Source organism: Stegostoma tigrinum, chromosome 27 (assembly GCF_030684315.1).
Source record: "Stegostoma tigrinum isolate sSteTig4 chromosome 27, sSteTig4.hap1, whole genome shotgun sequence".
Classification (NCBI taxonomy): domain Eukaryota; kingdom Metazoa; phylum Chordata; class Chondrichthyes; order Orectolobiformes; family Stegostomatidae; genus Stegostoma; species Stegostoma tigrinum.
The window spans coordinates 33,502,133-33,519,804 of NC_081380.1; the positions used below are offsets into that span (position 1 = coordinate 33,502,133).

Sequence of the window (17,672 nt, forward strand, 5' to 3'; positions counted from 1 at the left end):
AAGCTAATTATAGATTCAAGTTACTCTGGATCTCATGTACTTCTGCCTTCTTTAACAGTTTCCCATGTGGGGCTGTGTCAAAGGCTTTCCTGAAATCCATATAAACCGCATCAACAGGACTGCCCTTATCTACAAACCTGTTCACTTCTTTGAAAGTCAACCAGATTTGTTAAGCACGACCTCCTTCTGACAAAGCCATGCCAGCTATCCCTGATTAAACTGTACTTCTCTAAATGGAGATTAATTCTCACATTCAGAATTTTCCCCAATAGTTCAACAACTCCAGACTTTGAACACTGTCCTCCCTATCACTGATGTGAGACTTACTGAATTGTAATTCCCTAGTTTGTCTTTATCACCCTTCTTGAAAATTGGAATGACATCAACTATTGTCTAGTCCTATCGCACCACCTCTGTGGCCAATGAGGAATTGAACATTTGTGGCAGAGCCCCTGCAGTTTCGTTCTTGCACCCACATTGGCTGGCCTGAGGATTTCTCCATTTTCATACATGCCAAAATCTCCCATACCTCCTCACTCCCTATATCAGTCTGCTCCAGACACTCCATCTTCTCCAAAATCTGTACTTACATCGTTCCCCTCACAAGTGACGACAGTTGTGAAGTACTAATTTAACACTACCAACTTCCTCCGGCCCTCTGCACTGTCCCTAATAGGTCTTACTATTTCCGGCGTTATTCTCTTCCCCTTGATATACTTGTTGAATATCTTGGGATTCTCCTTAATTGTTCCTGCTAATGTTTCTTCATGTTTCTTCTTTGCTGTACTGATTACTTCCTTAAGTTTACCCCTGCACTTCATGCTTCACCAGGACCTATGTTAACTTGTTTCTTTCATCCCAATTATACACTTGTTATTCCTACATTTCATCCCGAAGGGAACATATTGGCCCTGTGCTGTCCCGAATTCTTTTTTGAACACTCTGCTGTCGATTTACTCTCATCTGGCTGTTCTCAGTCTACTTTGGCCATATCTAGCCTCATTTTAATAAAATCTGCCTTTTCTACACCTCCCCCCGTTCCTCCATCTTAAAAACCTATTTTGGAAGGCCATCTTTTTCCTTTTACATAACAAACTTAAAATGTATGATGTTATGGTCGCTAAAATGGTCCCCCAGTGCCATCTCAAACACCTGGCTTCATTACCCAGAATTTAGTCCAGCACGGCACTGACCTTTTGTACACCTCTCCTGAATACATTTCAAGAAATCAGCCATTTTACCATACTCTGCTATTCAACACAATCATGGCCAATCTCATCTCAATCTCAACTCCGTTTTGAGCCTGCTTGCAATAGTTCTTTGATCAATTGCTGATTAAAAATCTGTCTCTTCCTTAAACTTTCTCAACGTCCTGACATCCATCACACTCTGGGGTAGTTTCATGACCCTTTGAGAGAAGTAACTTCTTTCTATGTCTATTTTAAACCTTTTAGTCCTTATCCTAAAATATGATCTCATTCTGGATTGTCTCACAAGAGGAAACATCCTCTCTACTTCTACTTTGTCAAACCCCTTTAGCAGGTAATATTCTCTAATTAGATCTCCTCATTCTTCTGAAATCTAGCGAGATTAAGCTTAAACTGTTCAATGTCTCTTCATTAGACAACCTCTCATCTCTGGAATCAATGTAGTGAACCTCCTCTGAATTTCTTCAATGCAGCTACATCCCTCATCAATTAAGGGGACCAAAACTGTACACAGTTCACCAGGTGTAGTCTCACTAATGCTTTGCACTATTGCAGCACCACTTCTGTATATTTATACTGTACTCCTTTAGCAATAAATGCCAAAACTCCATGCACCTTGTTAGCTGTTGTATCCACATAGTAGCCTTCCTTGGTTGTCTCTTCAACATGCTGCAGACCTGCTAGTTCCTCCAGCACTTGGTTTTATTTTGAAGCCCAATGGCTGACCTATCATTTCAGCCTGTTCCTACTCCACTGAACTTATTTCTTCCTTGATTCTATTTTGTTTACTCTTCTCATCCAGATTCCTCCTGTTTAACATTTTTGTGATTCTTCTGACACTTTAAGTCAATTCTGTAATTTCCAGTCTCCTGATCCTAGCTACTACCTTTTCACTATGGACAAGCAATCCCTCTACACATCTATTCCCTTCAGGGTAGATTAAAGGCTGACTGCTTCTTCCTTAAATGGAGGCCTGGGCAATCACCAATCACAGCCATCTTCCTTCATCTTGCTGAGTTCGTTCTCACTTCGGACAATTTCTTTTTCAACTCACCTCATGTTCTCCAAGTAATAGGTGTAGTTATGGGTAATTGCATGGTCCAGGTAGTGCCTTTGTGGGGTATGTGAAACATACATTATTCTAGTCCTCTTCTTTCCCCTTTATTCATTCATGGGATGTGAGCATTACTGGCTGGCCAGCATTTAATTGCCTGTACCTAGTTGCCCTTGAGAAGGTGGTGATGAGCTACCCTCTTGAATAGCTGCAGTCCATTTGCAATGGGTTGACCCACAGTGTACTTAGGAAGGATGATACTGCTTCCTGCTGTATTCTGAAAATGGACAAATTAATTAATTTTGTTTTCAATTTCCATCCTTTCTCACTTCCACCTTGTCGACTTCTGACTCTTCCCTTCCCTCTCTTGACCTCTCTGTTTCTATTTCCAAAATTAGAAAGTCCACTATTAGAGCTATTGACTCCCAACAATTAGCTTGACTACCCTTCCTCTCGCTTCCTGCAAGGACTCCTTTTAATTCTCCTAGCTTCTCCCTCTCTTTCGCATTTGTTCCAGTGATGCCGTTTTCGAGAGGGGTGCTTCTGACATCTTAATCAAATCAAGATCTGTTCCCCTCTCTGGCCCCTAGCTTTGCCTGATCCACCTTCCCACACTTGTGCCCTCATCCCGTTCCTCTTACCCGAAGCAACAATAGGGTTCCCCTTTCCCTCATTTTCTGAACCAGGAGAGTTCCTACTTGAACTGGGGAAGAGATTAAGGAAACAGTTTCTCTAATTTGGAAAGAGATCTGAAGAATTCATCTGCTGTGTGGCTCTTACATACTTTATGCATTATCCATGAAGAGCAACATTACCAATTGCCAGGGAATAATTAAATATAAGTCCTGTTTTTGAACGATGATGGGAATGCTTAAAATGAGAAAAGAAACAATAATTCAATGCTCGAGATTATCTGAGCAATCAGCGTGTTATAACTTCTATAAACTCTGCAGAATTCCTACCTGTTTGCAGTTTTATTGTTTTTGTTTCGGCTTCCACGTGTGATATTGGGAACTGCAAACAAATAGCTATACTGTAATATTATGGGTTTCAAGGATTTTCTTTTCTAAAAGCACAGAATTTTAAGCAATGCTTTTAAATGCTGGTGTACAGTGCATTAAAATGGGGATAGTAAGAAAGTAATAGTCCTTAGTAGTGAGAATAAATTTATTTTTGTCTTGTAGCTTATAATGCCTTCTTGACAAGGATACAGACCATCCCTGTAATTTATGTTTCTACAACACCACAGACAGGTAAGTCTAGAAAGCTTCAGCAGAGGCTTTCATGATGTTATTTATTGCTGTGGCTTCAGCCAAACTGACTGAGTATATGTACTTGTTGTCTCTTTGGAGTTTGTTGAACAAAGGAGTAGACAAATCGAGGGGCTAGCTTGTACGGATATATAATACACACACAGATTATATATGAGATGAGAAGACAATTCTTTAACTAGAGAGTGGTGATCCTCTAGAAACTTAACAGAATTCTCTGCCACAGAAAATGTTTTGAGGCCAAAGCACTGAATATTTTCAAGAAGGTGTTAGAAATAGATCTTACGGTTAAAGGAATCAAAGGGTATGGGGAGAAAGCGGAAATATGTGCTAAGTCAGATGATCAGCCATGACTAAGTTGAATGGCAGAGCAGACTCAAAGGTCTGTGTGTCTGATGGGTGGAGAAGAGCTTCACCAACTCTTCTTTCACTGGCGATATTGAGAGCTAGGCTGAAACCTGATTGTGTAAAATAATATGTTTTACAAATACTTTATAAAAACAAGTTTTTATATTTATATTGTGTATTATTATATATTGATCTATAAAACGTGAACATTAAGATTAACATGTTATGGTGCTTTATTTTGGTTTTGTATTTGTTGGCATCTGGGCCAAGTTAATTTTCAAGTTTTTTATATATATTCAAAAACTATGGCTATTGCTACAAAGGTATTCTTTGTTCCCAAGCCTAATAGTCCTCGAGAAGGTGGTAGTGAAATGAATCCGGATCAGCGGACTGGACTAAAATGTTGGATAGGGTGGGAAAACGGTGAGGAGAGAATCCTGACATTCATGCCGCTAGGAGGTACTTCTAAAGGTGGCCAGGAAGCCAGGAGGGGATGGTTGGGAATGTTGGGGAGGTAATAAAGTATTGCTTTTGAATTTTGAGTGGAGCCAGAAACACCCAAGCTGAAAAGGCTCTCTAGTTTTTTAAAAAAAGAATCATCTTTGCTGCACTCAATAGCCACTACAAGACTTACTGTGATACAGTAGTATTCCAGCAGCAAGCCAAATTTGACTAGCACAGCAGACATTCTGTTGTGTGGAGTAAAGGAGTTGGAGATTCTGAGAAGTGTACTGCTGAGTGCTGTTGGCCTCTTTCAATCATGCTAGGACACTTCCAATGAGCAGGAGGGTCTGAGAAGCGCCCCAAGAGATACACCAAGATTATGATGGGCAAGGAGACTGCAGAGAGGCAAGCAGCTGGACGCTTATACTCAGAAGGTGTTACCCTCGAGATGTTACACTTTTACTGATGAAGGGTCTAGGCCCGAAATGTCAGCTTTTGTGCTCCTAAGATGCTGCTTGGCCTGCTGTGTTCGTCCAGCTCCACACTTTGTTATCTTGGATTCTCCAGCATCTGCAGTTCCCATTATCTCTGATTAGAATAATTGCTGTATTTTTTTTCTTCTCAGCCCAAAATTACCAAACCAGTGGACCTTTAAAGCAACATTTGGAGGCTGTTTTAAAAAGAAATCTTATTTGGAAAAGGATATGCCGAAATGTGGAGCTGGGAGGAGCAGCAGCAGCCCAATGAAATTAACATCCGTTGCTTGCCATTCTCCTGATTGCCCTGTCCTGATTCATCCTGATATTAACGAAATCTTGTCAACTAACAGTTATCGTCTTATGGACTAGGTCAGAAGTCAGACGACACCAGGCTATGGTCCAATAGGTTTATTTGAAATCACATGCTTTCGAAGCAGTGCCCCTTCATCAACTCCGAAAGCTTGTGATTTCAAATAAATCTGTTGGATGACAGCCTGGTGTCATCTGACTTCTGACCTTGTCCACCCTAGTCCAACACTAGCACCTCCACATCATGGCTGTTATAGACTGGTATGCTGCCTCCTGCATCGTGGATGCCTATTTTAAGATTAGAGGAATGTTTTTCTATGACCCTTGTGCACAATAATTTGGTGTGGTAGTCTTTGTCTCGCTGTGTTTGGGGAAGCATTTGGCTATGAACCAGTTTCTACCTAATGAACTTATAGACTGATGTGTTTATATAGACAGTTTGCATTACAGGATAGGACATAGAAATTTATAATGGAATATTTAAATGCACTGGAAGTAAATGTAAAGTTTTTAACAATGTTCTATACTTTGAATAGATTGAGGAAACAGAGAACACAGTAGTCAGGAATAGTATTAATGTCAAAACATTAATGAGCTGATCAAAGTTAAATTATGATGTTTGACTTTTTCTCTTTGACCTACAGGTTACAGTTCAACAACTCCATGTAGTAATCCCCGAAGGCGATATCTACAGTCCTGGCTGTGGAGTGTGCGCTAACAAATACTCATGGGAACGCAATGCAGTCTGTATTTAGCAGTAAAAATTACTCACTAAAGTGGCTGTATTTTTGTCAGTTCTGCTTAAGGGTCTGGCACAATAGAGCAACTGATTCAGTCTTGTCCGCATTGAGTAGTTCTGTTTTTTAGTAGCAGACATTTGAATTATGGTACTGACTGCATTTAAGACAGCTATGTTAAAAATTTTAACTTTGTGGTATGTTGGAACATACCATTAGTTTTCATCATAACTCATAGGAATTATCCCAAAAATACAGTCTCAAACACCAGACCAAGCTTGTGAAGGAAAGTGTAAATTAGTGTGACTTATGTGGATTTCAAGGCAATAATTGGTGTGTGCTGTTGTTTTTCATTTACATTTAAAAGCAATCAGCAAAACAATAATTACATAGCACTCACTATTATTACTTTTTAAATCAAACTTAGAGGTGATTACACTGCACGAGAGCCTCATAAAGAATCACCGTACCCGTTACAGAGAAACAGAATAACTTAACATGCTGCAAATTGTGGTTCACTGTTGCATTTTGTAAAGTAGACATATACGGTTTGGCAAAAAAAACTGGTTTAGTTTTGTTGTCGTTGTTGACTGCATCCTTCATCTGTCTTTGGGTTGGAGAGTGGAAGTTGCGTGATACACACATTGCTGTCATAGCAACTTTTTTCCAGAAATTAGCATTATAAAATTTGATCCTGTAGAAGAAAGAGCAGTGGATTTTGATTGTTATAAAACTCATGAATTTTTAAAATTTCTATGCATAGTTTAAGTCGCATTTATATGTTTTAAATGTAATAAAGGTTAGAAGGAAACCTGCAATGTGTGTTTTTTACATTTAGGAATTCTGACTTCAGCTGTAAATAGTTCATTTTCATCTCACATGCTAACCTACATTATGGGACTTGCATTTATGAAGTAACGCTTATTAGAATTGGATTTTATTGTCACGTACTCAAGTATAGGGATACATGTGTACAAAGTGTACAGAGTTACCATTTCTGGTGCCTAGGTACAAAATCTTAGATATAGGTTTAAGAAATGAAATTAAAATTCAGCATCATAGTCTTTCTAAAGCAGGGAAGGATAAAAAAATTTAGCAGATGGTGCAAACAAGTCCATGCTGGGCTTCAGCTTGGGTCCACCCTGGGCTGTACTGCACTGGGCTTCAACTCAATAATGTGAGTTGGTGCTGGTCTTCACCTTGAGGCCCGGAGGCTGCACTGGGCTTCACCTTGAGGCTGGAGGCTGCACAGGGCCTCACCTTGAGGCCGGAGGCTGCAATGGGCTTCACCTTGAGGCCTGGAGGCTGCACTGGGCTTCACCTTGAGGCCTGGAGGCTGCACTGGGCCTCACCTTGAGGCCAGAGGCTGCACTGGGCCTCACCTTGAAGCCAGGAGGCTGCACTGGGCCTCACCTTGAGGCCGGGAGGCTGCACTGGGCTTAAACCTGAGGCCGGGAGGCTGCACTGGGCTTCAGTTTGAGGATGAGAGGCTGCACTGGGTTTCACCTTGAGGCCGGAAGACTGCACTGGGCTTCACTTTGAGGACGAGAGGCTGTACTGGACCTCACCTTGAGGCCGGGGGGATGCACTGTGCTTCGCCTCGAGTCCCCGCTTGTCATTTGTCGCGAACCAAGAGCAGGTGCTCTACACCACCTTCCAATCGTGAACCACTTCAAATCCCCCTCCCACCCCTTGGACGACATGTCCATTCTGGGCCTGCTCCAGTGTCACAATGACACCACCCAGAAACTGGAGGAATAGCATCTCATATTCCGCCTTAGGAGCCTACAGCCTAATGGTCTCAATGTGGACTTCACTAGCTTCAAAATCTCCCCACCCACAACCAACCCACCCTCTCATCGCCACCTCCTTGACCTGTCCATCATCTCTCCCACCTATCTGCTCCTCCCACCTTATAAACCAACCCTTACCACTGCCTACCTGCACTCACCAACCCCACCTCCATTCCCCAGCCCCACCCCTCCTCTCTATTTATTTCACAGCTCCTTACCCCTTCCCCATTTCTGAATAAGGGTCCGAACCCGAAACGTCAGCTTTACTGTTCCTCTGATGCTGCCTGGTCTACAGTGTTCCTCCTGCTCCAGACTGTGTTATCTCAGACTGTAGCATCGGCAGTTCTTCCTACCTCGACTTCTAGGTATTGTCATTTTTTTCTCCATTTGTTCAGTTGCAGCTATCAAAATAAGAGACCTCGGGTTTGGCTTCATAAGAACACAGTATTATCCCTCACAAGTATTGCTTGTGCTCATTAAAATATTCTAATGCTGAATATGTTTCAATCCAAAAATTTCATTGTAGTAGCCACTGAATTTTCTTTCCTCATTCATACTCAATTTTTTAACTTCATCTCAAATTATTGATTTTGTGGTTGGGAGATGAAATCTATAAGCTGCCATTCAGTAGTTCATACTACTCGACATTTAGCTATCAGGACAGTGGTAACACTGTTACTTCTGAGTTCAAGGTTAAACGTTCAAGTATCATTCTAGGACTTGAGCACAATAATGTAGGCTTACACTCCAGTACCGAACTGAGGGAGTACTGCATTGTTTGAGATGTGAACTTTTGGACGAGATGTTAAATGCTGTTTTTCAGTCTGTCCAGTAAGTTATTTGTAGGTGTTGCTGCCTGTTAGGTGTTTCAATCATGATACCTCAGATGCAATCATACTGAAAGCAAGAAAATTCAGATCCTATTAGTCCTCCATGTCTATCTTACAGTTAGTGCACTGACACAGACTCCAGCCTTCTGGACTTCAAAGGCACCATTTTGTTGTGTGATGACTTCTGAGTATCAGTCCAATGCATTCTAGATTGCTCAGAAAGGAACTTTTCATGGTTTGATGACCGAAGCTACATAAGAGAATATTTGCTGAGTCAGAACTAAATTGACAGGCCACGTGCACATTACTGTTGAGTTATGGATTGGCCTAATGACAAAACCCATTGTCTTTCAAGCCCTCTCTAATTTATATTTCTATACGGAAATATTCAGGTGTTTGTTACAGCTAGGATTTCTAGAGTGATTTCTAGGAGTATTACGAAGGGACTGTTTTGATTCTGTGAACTTGCTTTTTCTTCACACAGATTGATTAGGTTATTCAGAGCAGTCCACATTTAAAATACAAAACAAATTAAATAGGCAAAGCACTATGGCACAAAATCTCAAACAGATTTATAAAACTACACTACTATTTAATGTTGCTTTAAAGTGGTAAAATTAAAAGAACGTAACAGTTCAGTCTTTAGTGAGCTAATTTCTGGTTTCATGCTCCACTGGAGTGCTTTACTGGAAATATGATTTCAACAATTTTGGCATGTTTAGATTGAAAATCTAAAACAAATTTTATGCAACACACACCCAAATTTAATGTTGTGCACTCTTAGTGAAAGTTACGTGATGGGAACTCAAAATTGGTAAGATTTGAAAGGAACGGAAGAGAAAGAGTCACCAAACTTCTGATAACCAGCAGATGGCAGCTCAGTCGCAGCAAAAGAGCAAATAATCCTCAAGCATATTGTTGATTTTTTGAGTATTTACAATGTTTCTGTTTAATTTCACATTCTGAATGATTTTTAATCGACTTTGTAATTGATATGGGTCTAGAATGAAGTTTGATTCTATCTTTGGAACCCTGCTATTCATCTACAGTTGCCTCCTCAATAATATTATCAGCAGATGTTTTAATTGTTTCCTTGTTACATTCAATTCACAGTTTAACATTTAGAGTAATTCTGGTAATTGAAACTGGGATAGTACCTAGGTGGCATGACCTGTGCAGGAACAGAAAGCGATATATTGCAGGAACAGCAACTCATATTCCGCTTGGGAACCCTGCAGCCCAATGGTATCAATGTGGATAACAAAGTGTGGAGCTGGATGAACACAGCAGGCCAAGCAGCATCTCAGGAGCACAAAAGCTGACATTTCGGGCCTAGACCCTTCATCAGAGAGGCGGATGGGGACTGGAATAAATAGGGAGAGAAGGGGGAGGCAGACCGAAGATGGAGAGAAAAGAAGATAGGTAGTGAGGAGAGTATAGGTGAGGAGGTAGGGAGGGGATAGGTCAGTTCAGGGAAGACGGACAGGTCAAGGAGGCGGATGAGGCGGTAGGTAGGAAATGGAGGTGCGGCCACAGCTACCTAGAATACAGCTCCTCCCACCCACCCTCCTGCAAAAATTCCATCCCCTATTCCCAATTCCTCCGCCCCATCTGCTGCCAGGATGAGGCATTCCACACCCGCACATCCCAGATGTCTATGTTCTTCCAGCACCGCGATTTTCCCCCACAGTGGTCGAGAACGCCCTTGACTGTGTCTCCCACATTTCCCGCAACACATCCCTCACACCCCGCCCCCGCCACAACCTCCCCCAGAGGTTCCCCCTCATTCCCTCATACCACGCCACCAACCTCCAGATACAACGCATCATCCTCCAACACTTCCGCCATCTACAATCCGATCCCACCAGCCAAGCCATTTTTCCATCCCCACTCTTGTCTGCCTTCCGGAGAGACCACTCTCTCCGCGACTCCCTTGCCCGCACAACACTCCCCTCCAACCCCATCACACCTGGCGCCTTCCCCTGCAACCGCAGGAAATGCTACACTTGCCCCCACACCTCCTCGCTCACCCCTATCCCAGGCCCCAAGATGACCTTCCATATCAAGCAGATGTTCACCTGCACATCTGCCAATGTGGCATACTGTATCCATTGTACCCGGTGTGGCATCCTCTACTTCGGGGAAACCAAGCGGAGGCTTGGGGACCGCTTTGCAGAACACCTCCGCTCAGTTCGCAACAAACAACTGCACCTCCCAGTCGCGAACCATTTTACCTCCCCCTCCCATTTCTCAGACGACATGTCCATCATGGACCTCCTGCAGTGCCACAATGATGCCACCCAAAAGTTGCAAGAACAACAACTCATATTCCGCTTGGGAACCCTGCAGCCCAATGGTATCAATGTGGACTTCACAAGCTTCAAAATCTCCCCTTCCCCCACGGCATCCCAAAACCAGCCCAGTTCGTCCCCTCCCCCATTGCATCACACAACTAGCCCAGCTCGTCCCCTGCCCCCACTGCATTCCAAAACCAGCCCAGCCTGTCTCTGCCTTCCTAACCTTCCTCTCACCCATCCCCTCCTCCCACCTCAAGCTGCACCTCCATTTCCTACCTACCACCTCATCCTGCCTCTTTGATCTGTCCGTCTTCCCTGGACTGACCTTCCCCTCCCTATCTCCCCTCCTATACTCTCCTCTCCACCTATCTTCTCTCCATCTTCGGTCCGCCTCCCCCTCTCTCCCTATTTATTCCAGAATCCTCACCCCATCCCCCTCTCTGATGAAGGGTCTAGGCCCAAAACGTCAGCTTTTGTGCTCCTGAGATGCTGCTTGGCCTGCTGTGTTCATCCAGCTTCACACTTAGTTATCTTGGATTCTCCAGCATCTGCAGTTCCCATTATCTCTCCCCAAGAGAAATATTTGCCTCTTTGTCCACTGTGCAATCCCATTCCTCCATATGCCAAGTGACCAAAAAAAGTACATGACACAAATTTACAAATAAATCACATCATGCATTGCAACATTTTTGTACCTCTGTCCACGAACTCTGACTTATTGCTGGCACTTGTGCTGATTTCCTCAAAATTCAGAGAATTGAGTACAATAAAGACTGACGCTTCAGTGCAGACTTTTGAAAATATTGACTAAGACTTTGGAGCAGCAACAGAGTAAGACCATAAGACATAGGAGTGGAAGTAAGGCCATTCAGCCCATCGCATCCACTGCGCCATTGGCTGATGGGCATTTCAACTCCACTTCCCTGCACTCTCCCCGTAGCCCTTGATTCCTTGTGAGATCAAGAATTTATCAATCTCTGCCTTGAAGACATTTAACATCCCGGCCTCCACTGCGCTCTGTGGCAATGAATTCCACAGGCCCACCACTCTCTGGCTGAAGAAATGTCTAAGGATGCTGAAGGGCAACTACGGATGGGCAAGAAATGCTGGCCAGCCAGTGACGTCCACATCCACACAACAAAATGAATTTTTTAAAATGCTCAATTGCTGAGAAATCCTGTAATGTCTCTGATGAAAATTTCAGCTCCAGTTCCATTCAGTAGTGCAGCAACTGATTCAGCAATCTTTACTGGGCATGAACAACTTGAAGCAGCAGTGAAGTCATCAGATGATCTAAACGCCTGAAATAATTAAATTATTTTCACAAATAATCTCATCCCTTAAATCAGAAACACAAAGCACTGAAATAAAAGGTTTTAGAGCAAATTACATAGCGGCGCATATATGTGCAGTGAGGATAGAAGATAAAACATTCCAAATAAAATCTTTAATATTAAGCTTTAGAAAAGTATTTACTTTATCAGTCCATGAATATAAAATTATTTTTTCTGAAATTCTGTACATCAAATTTTATTCATTTTTAAAAACTTAGATATGTCTGATTGAACAAGATGTAACTTTTTATAGACTTCTACTTAAGTCATTCTAAGCAGAACCTTGGAGGGGTTGGGGTGATGCAGTGTGTATGTCACAGCCCATGTTGGAGCTCTAAGAGACAGACTGTAATCCTCAGATATCCTCATTAATCACATATAATCGTTGACATTGCATCAGATGAGTATGAAAGTTGACTTTTCAGATTGGGACCCTTCTTCTGAGAAGCCATTTCTGAAGAAGGGTTCCGACCTGAAACGTCAACTTTCCTGCCCCTATGATGCTGCCTGGCCTGCTGTGTTCCTCCACCTCCACGCTGTGTTATCTTTGACTCCAGCATTTGCAGTTCTTGCGAGCTCTAACCTTGAGATTGCATCTGTTTCGGAGGGATAATCATTGCATAAAGCTCTGAAAGGGTTTATATGGAATGCCCTAACCACCATCCATTATGATGTCAAATGGCCTGGCAGGAAGAATGGGATCTCAAAACCTAATATCCAGAACAGAGGGTGTATTTATCATCAAAGTAACTTGTACTTAGTTGCTAATGTAAATAACTAGTACTTATTTAATATAAGAGCCTGTTTTAGTAAGACCAGTAAATTGTTTCTTCTACCACAGTTGACCAAACAGGCTCTGGAGGTCCCTTGGAGAATGGTAGCACTAAATATGCCAGATGGAAGTGTAGACTTTGTTTGAGTGTACAAGCGACAAACTCTTAATTCCATATTAGTTGTATGTGCAACTTAGGAGCATTGATGTATTGGACCCTATAAATAGCCACATGAAGAATGGTTGTGTTTGTATACTTGAAATGTGTAAAATAAACAAATATAAATGTGTTTAAGGATTGGCTTCTAGGTATTTTTTAATCAGCCTGCTCAAGGATGTTTGATGGCACATCTCTGGAGTAGATGGGACTTGAACTCGTGGTTAAGAGTTAGGGGACAATGCCATTGCACCATAAGTACCCTCTTGGCTTGAGTTCTATGCTACAGTACATGGCTTTCTGGAGGAGGAGAGCTGTTTAGCATTTATCCCACCAGCATAATTCAAATTGTGGTTGGTTAATTTGCAGGTTCTTGCTAAGACCAGCCAGCATTCAAAAGTACTTGAGGTACTTCTCTCAGTCAATTAATTTCTGAGGTCATGAAAAATGCAATAACTGCAAACATTTTGCAGAATCCATTGATAGCTTGAGTTGTCAGGTACAATGCAGTCCACTCATATCTGGGTATGAATCAGTACACATGTGCTCTTAAATTGCAATACGCAGGTGGTGAAAGGTGAATTTGTGATCACTTGTGAACACTAAACTAATTTTAAATTCTGTCCAGACCCTTGGAAACTGGAAGCAAGATGGCAGCATTAACTGGAGCTCATCTGCTCCAACCACTTTCCTTCTTTCTTTTTTTCGTCTGTCTTACTTTTGTTTGCTTCCGATACCCTTACTTTACTATTGTCCTGAGCTTGGATGGCAGCAGCAGCAGCAGCGAAAGCCCAACACAGACCTCAAGTGGGCCCTTTTCCAGGTTGAGCACAGGAGTTGGCATTTCAATCGGCAGCTGCTACGCCAGTGAAGGAAACGTTGGTGAGGTAGGCCCCTGGGCGAAAGATTGCACCTGAGGATAAGCAACTTAATCATTGGCTGGGTCCTGTGCTGGCAGCAGCAAAGTGGTGGTGGAAGGGCATCACAGCAACACCAGCAAGATGGGCCCAGTGGTGGACGATGTGACTCGGACATTGTTTGATCTGGTGCAGGCTGCAGCGAGGTGCGCTGGAGAATTTCCCCAGCAGCAAAAACTAGCACCCGAGGCTCAGCGATTAAGATGTCGAGATAATAAAATGTGAGGCTGGACGAACACAGCAGGCCAAGCAGCATCTCAGGAGCACAAAAGCTGACGTTTCGGGCCTAGACCCTTCATCAGAGAGGGGGATGGGGGGAGGGAACTGGTTAAGATGTCGGTTGGGTCCGGAACAGATGGCAGCAAAAGCAGTGTGGGGGCAGGGGGATGGCGGCACAGGTGTCGATGATGGTCATAAACTGGCTCAGGTCTGATTGACGTAACACACTGTGAAGCTGGAGGAACACAGCAGGTCAGGCAGCATCAGAGGAGCAGGAAAGTTGACGTTTCGGGTCGGCAACCCCTTCAGAAATCTGAATTTCAGACCTCAATGCCTTGTCTGACTCCAGCATCGGCAGTTCTTACTATGTCTCAGGACTGAGGGACTCCCTTTAATCTATATAAAAACCAAAAGAACTGCAGATGCTGTAAATCTGGAACAAAAACAGAAGTTACTGGAAATAATCAGCAGGTCTGGCTGCATCTATGGAGGAAAAAAAAATCAGCACTGAGGAAGGGCCACCAACCCTAAATGTTAACTCTTGATTTGTTTTTTCTGCACAGATGCTGCCAGACCTGCTGAGCTTTTCCAGCAACTTGTGTTTTTGTTCCTTTCAGCTATATCTTTCTCTCCTTATTCTTAAATTATTCAAAATGGCGCCAGATCGTGGCGAAAAGTGAAAGCTTTTCACTGTGTATTTTACTGTATTCTTACTGTAAAATACACATGGCAATAAACTCATTCATACAATGTCAGTGGGAGAGGGCCACCAGTACACAGCCAGTATTGGAGCAGTAAAGCGAGCAGGGGGCGGGATTGCGTGCGAACGCTGACATTGGATTGGTGGGGGCCGCTGTCAATCCTACTGAGTGACGGCGGAGGCCATCTTGCGGGCGGGCCGTTGGAGTGAGTTGGGGAGTAAAATGGCGGCAGGCGGACAGCGAGCGGGGCGCTGGGGAGAAGCAGCAGTCTTTTAGCCAAAGACAAAAACAGTCGTCGGTGCTGGGTCGTCACCGCGGTTTAGTTCAGACTGACAAATTTTGTTTCCGTTTTCGTTCGTCGGCGTCATTTTGTGAAGCATGGATCGGCTGGCACCCTTCGGCAGTGAGTAGCCCCCCCGCCCTGTGTCTCACCCTCGGGGGATGGAGGGGGTGTGGATGGCTGATAACCAGAGGATCGGTGCTTTCCTCGGGCCTGTAGCTGCAGCCTTAACCACGAGCCGGCAATTGAATTAGACTCGCGTTTGGGCGAGAAATTTGCTTCTCAATAAAAGCTCCTCTTCCAAGCTCTTCTTTCAACACCCACAACCACCAAACACCTAATGCTAAAAGAAAATCCAGATGTCTTTGCCTAAAATAAATGTGTGGCCACAGTGATGTGCCGTGCTTTTTATTGTATGGATCACTGTTTCGGAGCCGACTTCTCCTCCCACCAGGTCACCTTTCTTTTCTAAACCAAAACACAGCGCCCTAAGAGCTCAGACTCGCAGATAAACTGTACCAACCCAACCCTTTTCAGACTGAATTTAATTGCTCGCTCCAACTCACTTATCTGTGTGTCTCAAACCGGGGTTAAAGTCAGTGGAGCATTTGTGTTTAGTACGGTGAATATGCCACGTGTGTTGTGCATTTAGCTCTCCCTCGCTTCTGATGGCCGCAGAGCGAAGTGCAGGCAAGCTGTGTGACCTGAGCTGTAACAGACCCACTCAAGGTTGGTTCACGTTAACTGAGAGAAGTAAATTGAGCTGCTCGTCGAGAAGCATCATCCATCGTTTGAATTGCTGGCCTTTGTAAACTTTTCATTTTGCCCTTACCTTTGGTGTCCGTAGTATTTCAACAGCACCCCAAAACAAATCGTTAAGTCTTAGAAGTGCAAAATACACTGAAAATGATCAACAAGTCAGCCCATCACTGTGATAAGAAAAAAGTTTATGCATTTCTTTAGACCTTTAGTGAGTACAGGATGTATCAAAGTTTCTTGTGGATGCAAACATCCAGTCACTAAAACTTCCTACCTTACTCTGTGTGTATGTTTACTTATGTCTGTGTGCAATTTTGTGTAAGTCTTATTGTGAAATAAAACTACTGAAACACAAAAGCAGGAAAAAGCTGCAGAGACAGACCAGTAAATGCATGGAAGGAGGTTAATATTGTTTCTGGTAATTCTGTTTTATATTTCAGTATTTTGCCTCCTTGAAAGACTGCCAGGGAAAGCAGTCCAATTCTTAACAATTTCCTTAACTCACCAAAGTAAAATCTAGATGTAAAAGCACGTTTATCTAGCAGTTTCCTATTATGCCACCAGAGCACCACTCAAACTTTACAACTGGGAAAACATGTATTACACCAGGGTGGGCTGCTGAGGCATTAAAAGATCGCATGAAAGGGGAAAGGAAATAAAAACAGTTGCTGCAAACTGATATCTTGTCCTGTTGTATTTCTTCTCCCCTTCCACCATGCCACGTCTATCCAGTCAAAAAAAATGTTGCTTCTAATTTTTATCAAATTAGGGGCAATTTTATATTCAGATTTTCTCCATTTCCTCCTAGAATTAATGTGAAAATATTTCAAAACCTTCTAAAGACCAACGCTGCATATGTCCAAAGAACCTTTTGAAAGTCACGTTCTTTACCTCTAGGTTTTTAAACAGGATTTTCCCTTATTCCCCATAGTTTCATGCAAAACAAATTAGATCATGGAGTACTTCACATATGCCGTGCGCAAAAGCAAAATTCTGCTAACATCAGTAATCTGAAATTAATAATGTGCTGGAAATTCTCAGCAGGTTAGGCCGCATCTGTGGTCATTGAAATAGTGCTACAGGTCTCTGATGTTTCATGAGAACTGGAAAAAAGTTACAAATCTTACAGGGATTTAAGCAAGTACATTGATCATGAAGGAGATTACAATGAAAGGGAAGTTCTTATAGTGTGGAATACAGGAGTGCTAAAATGATTGATCTTTTGGCATTTAATTATTCTTGTCTTCTGCCCAATTAACAGTTTTTTTTCTGTTCTTTACCTTTCCCCAATTTTCCCACCCCTCTACTTTCTGGCTTGTTGCATCTGTAACGTTTTCCATTTTTGTTGACAGATAATCAAACTAAAATTTTAATTCTCTTTCTTACCAACCTACCTGTCCTGCTGAGTATTTCTGGCATTTTCTTTTCCAAGTCACACACTTGTCTGTAATGACCCATTTCCTGATCAGAAACTCTACATAGGGAGCAAAAATAGTTGTATTAATAAAGTATATGCATATAATAGTGTTATTACTAATCCAGTTTTCATGTTTCTCAATTTTTAAAAATCACTTTTAACGCAAAGCTCATGTATCTGATCTTTCATTGATGCTTTGAAATTATTTTATTTAAACTGTTGTTACCATTGCTGCATTGCTTGTAGTTGCCAGTACTGCAACCTAGTGTTATACAGCTAAAAGTGTTTTTTTTCAGAGACAAATCAAAGCTTGAAAAGCTAATATCCTTATACAGGCTGCTGTCTG

The 17,672-nt window shown here is 42.6% G+C and overlaps 2 protein-coding genes across 4 annotated transcripts in view; both read left to right on the forward strand.

Annotated features, from left to right (window-relative positions):
- Positions 1-6,522, forward strand: part of LOC125464424 (nuclear pore membrane glycoprotein 210-like) — a 142,374-nt gene extending 135,852 nt beyond the window's left edge. Inside the window, exons 39-40 of the mRNA XM_059655315.1 lie at positions 3,447-3,515; positions 5,758-6,522. Coding sequence (XP_059511298.1) covers positions 3,447-3,515; positions 5,758-5,831 — 143 coding nt within the window. The 3' untranslated portion in view covers positions 5,832-6,522. The remainder of the gene's footprint in view (positions 1-3,446; positions 3,516-5,757) is intronic.
- An 8,550-nt stretch (positions 6,523-15,072) lies between these two features.
- The window catches only part of tada2a (transcriptional adaptor 2A), a 45,012-nt gene continuing 42,412 nt past the window's right edge, over positions 15,073-17,672 (forward strand). For all 3 annotated transcript variants that reach the window (XM_048557188.1, XM_059655263.1, XM_059655264.1), the window contains exon 1: positions 15,073-15,273. In XM_048557188.1, coding sequence (XP_048413145.1) covers positions 15,249-15,273 — 25 coding nt within the window. In that variant the 5' untranslated portion in view covers positions 15,073-15,248. The remainder of the gene's footprint in view (positions 15,274-17,672) is intronic.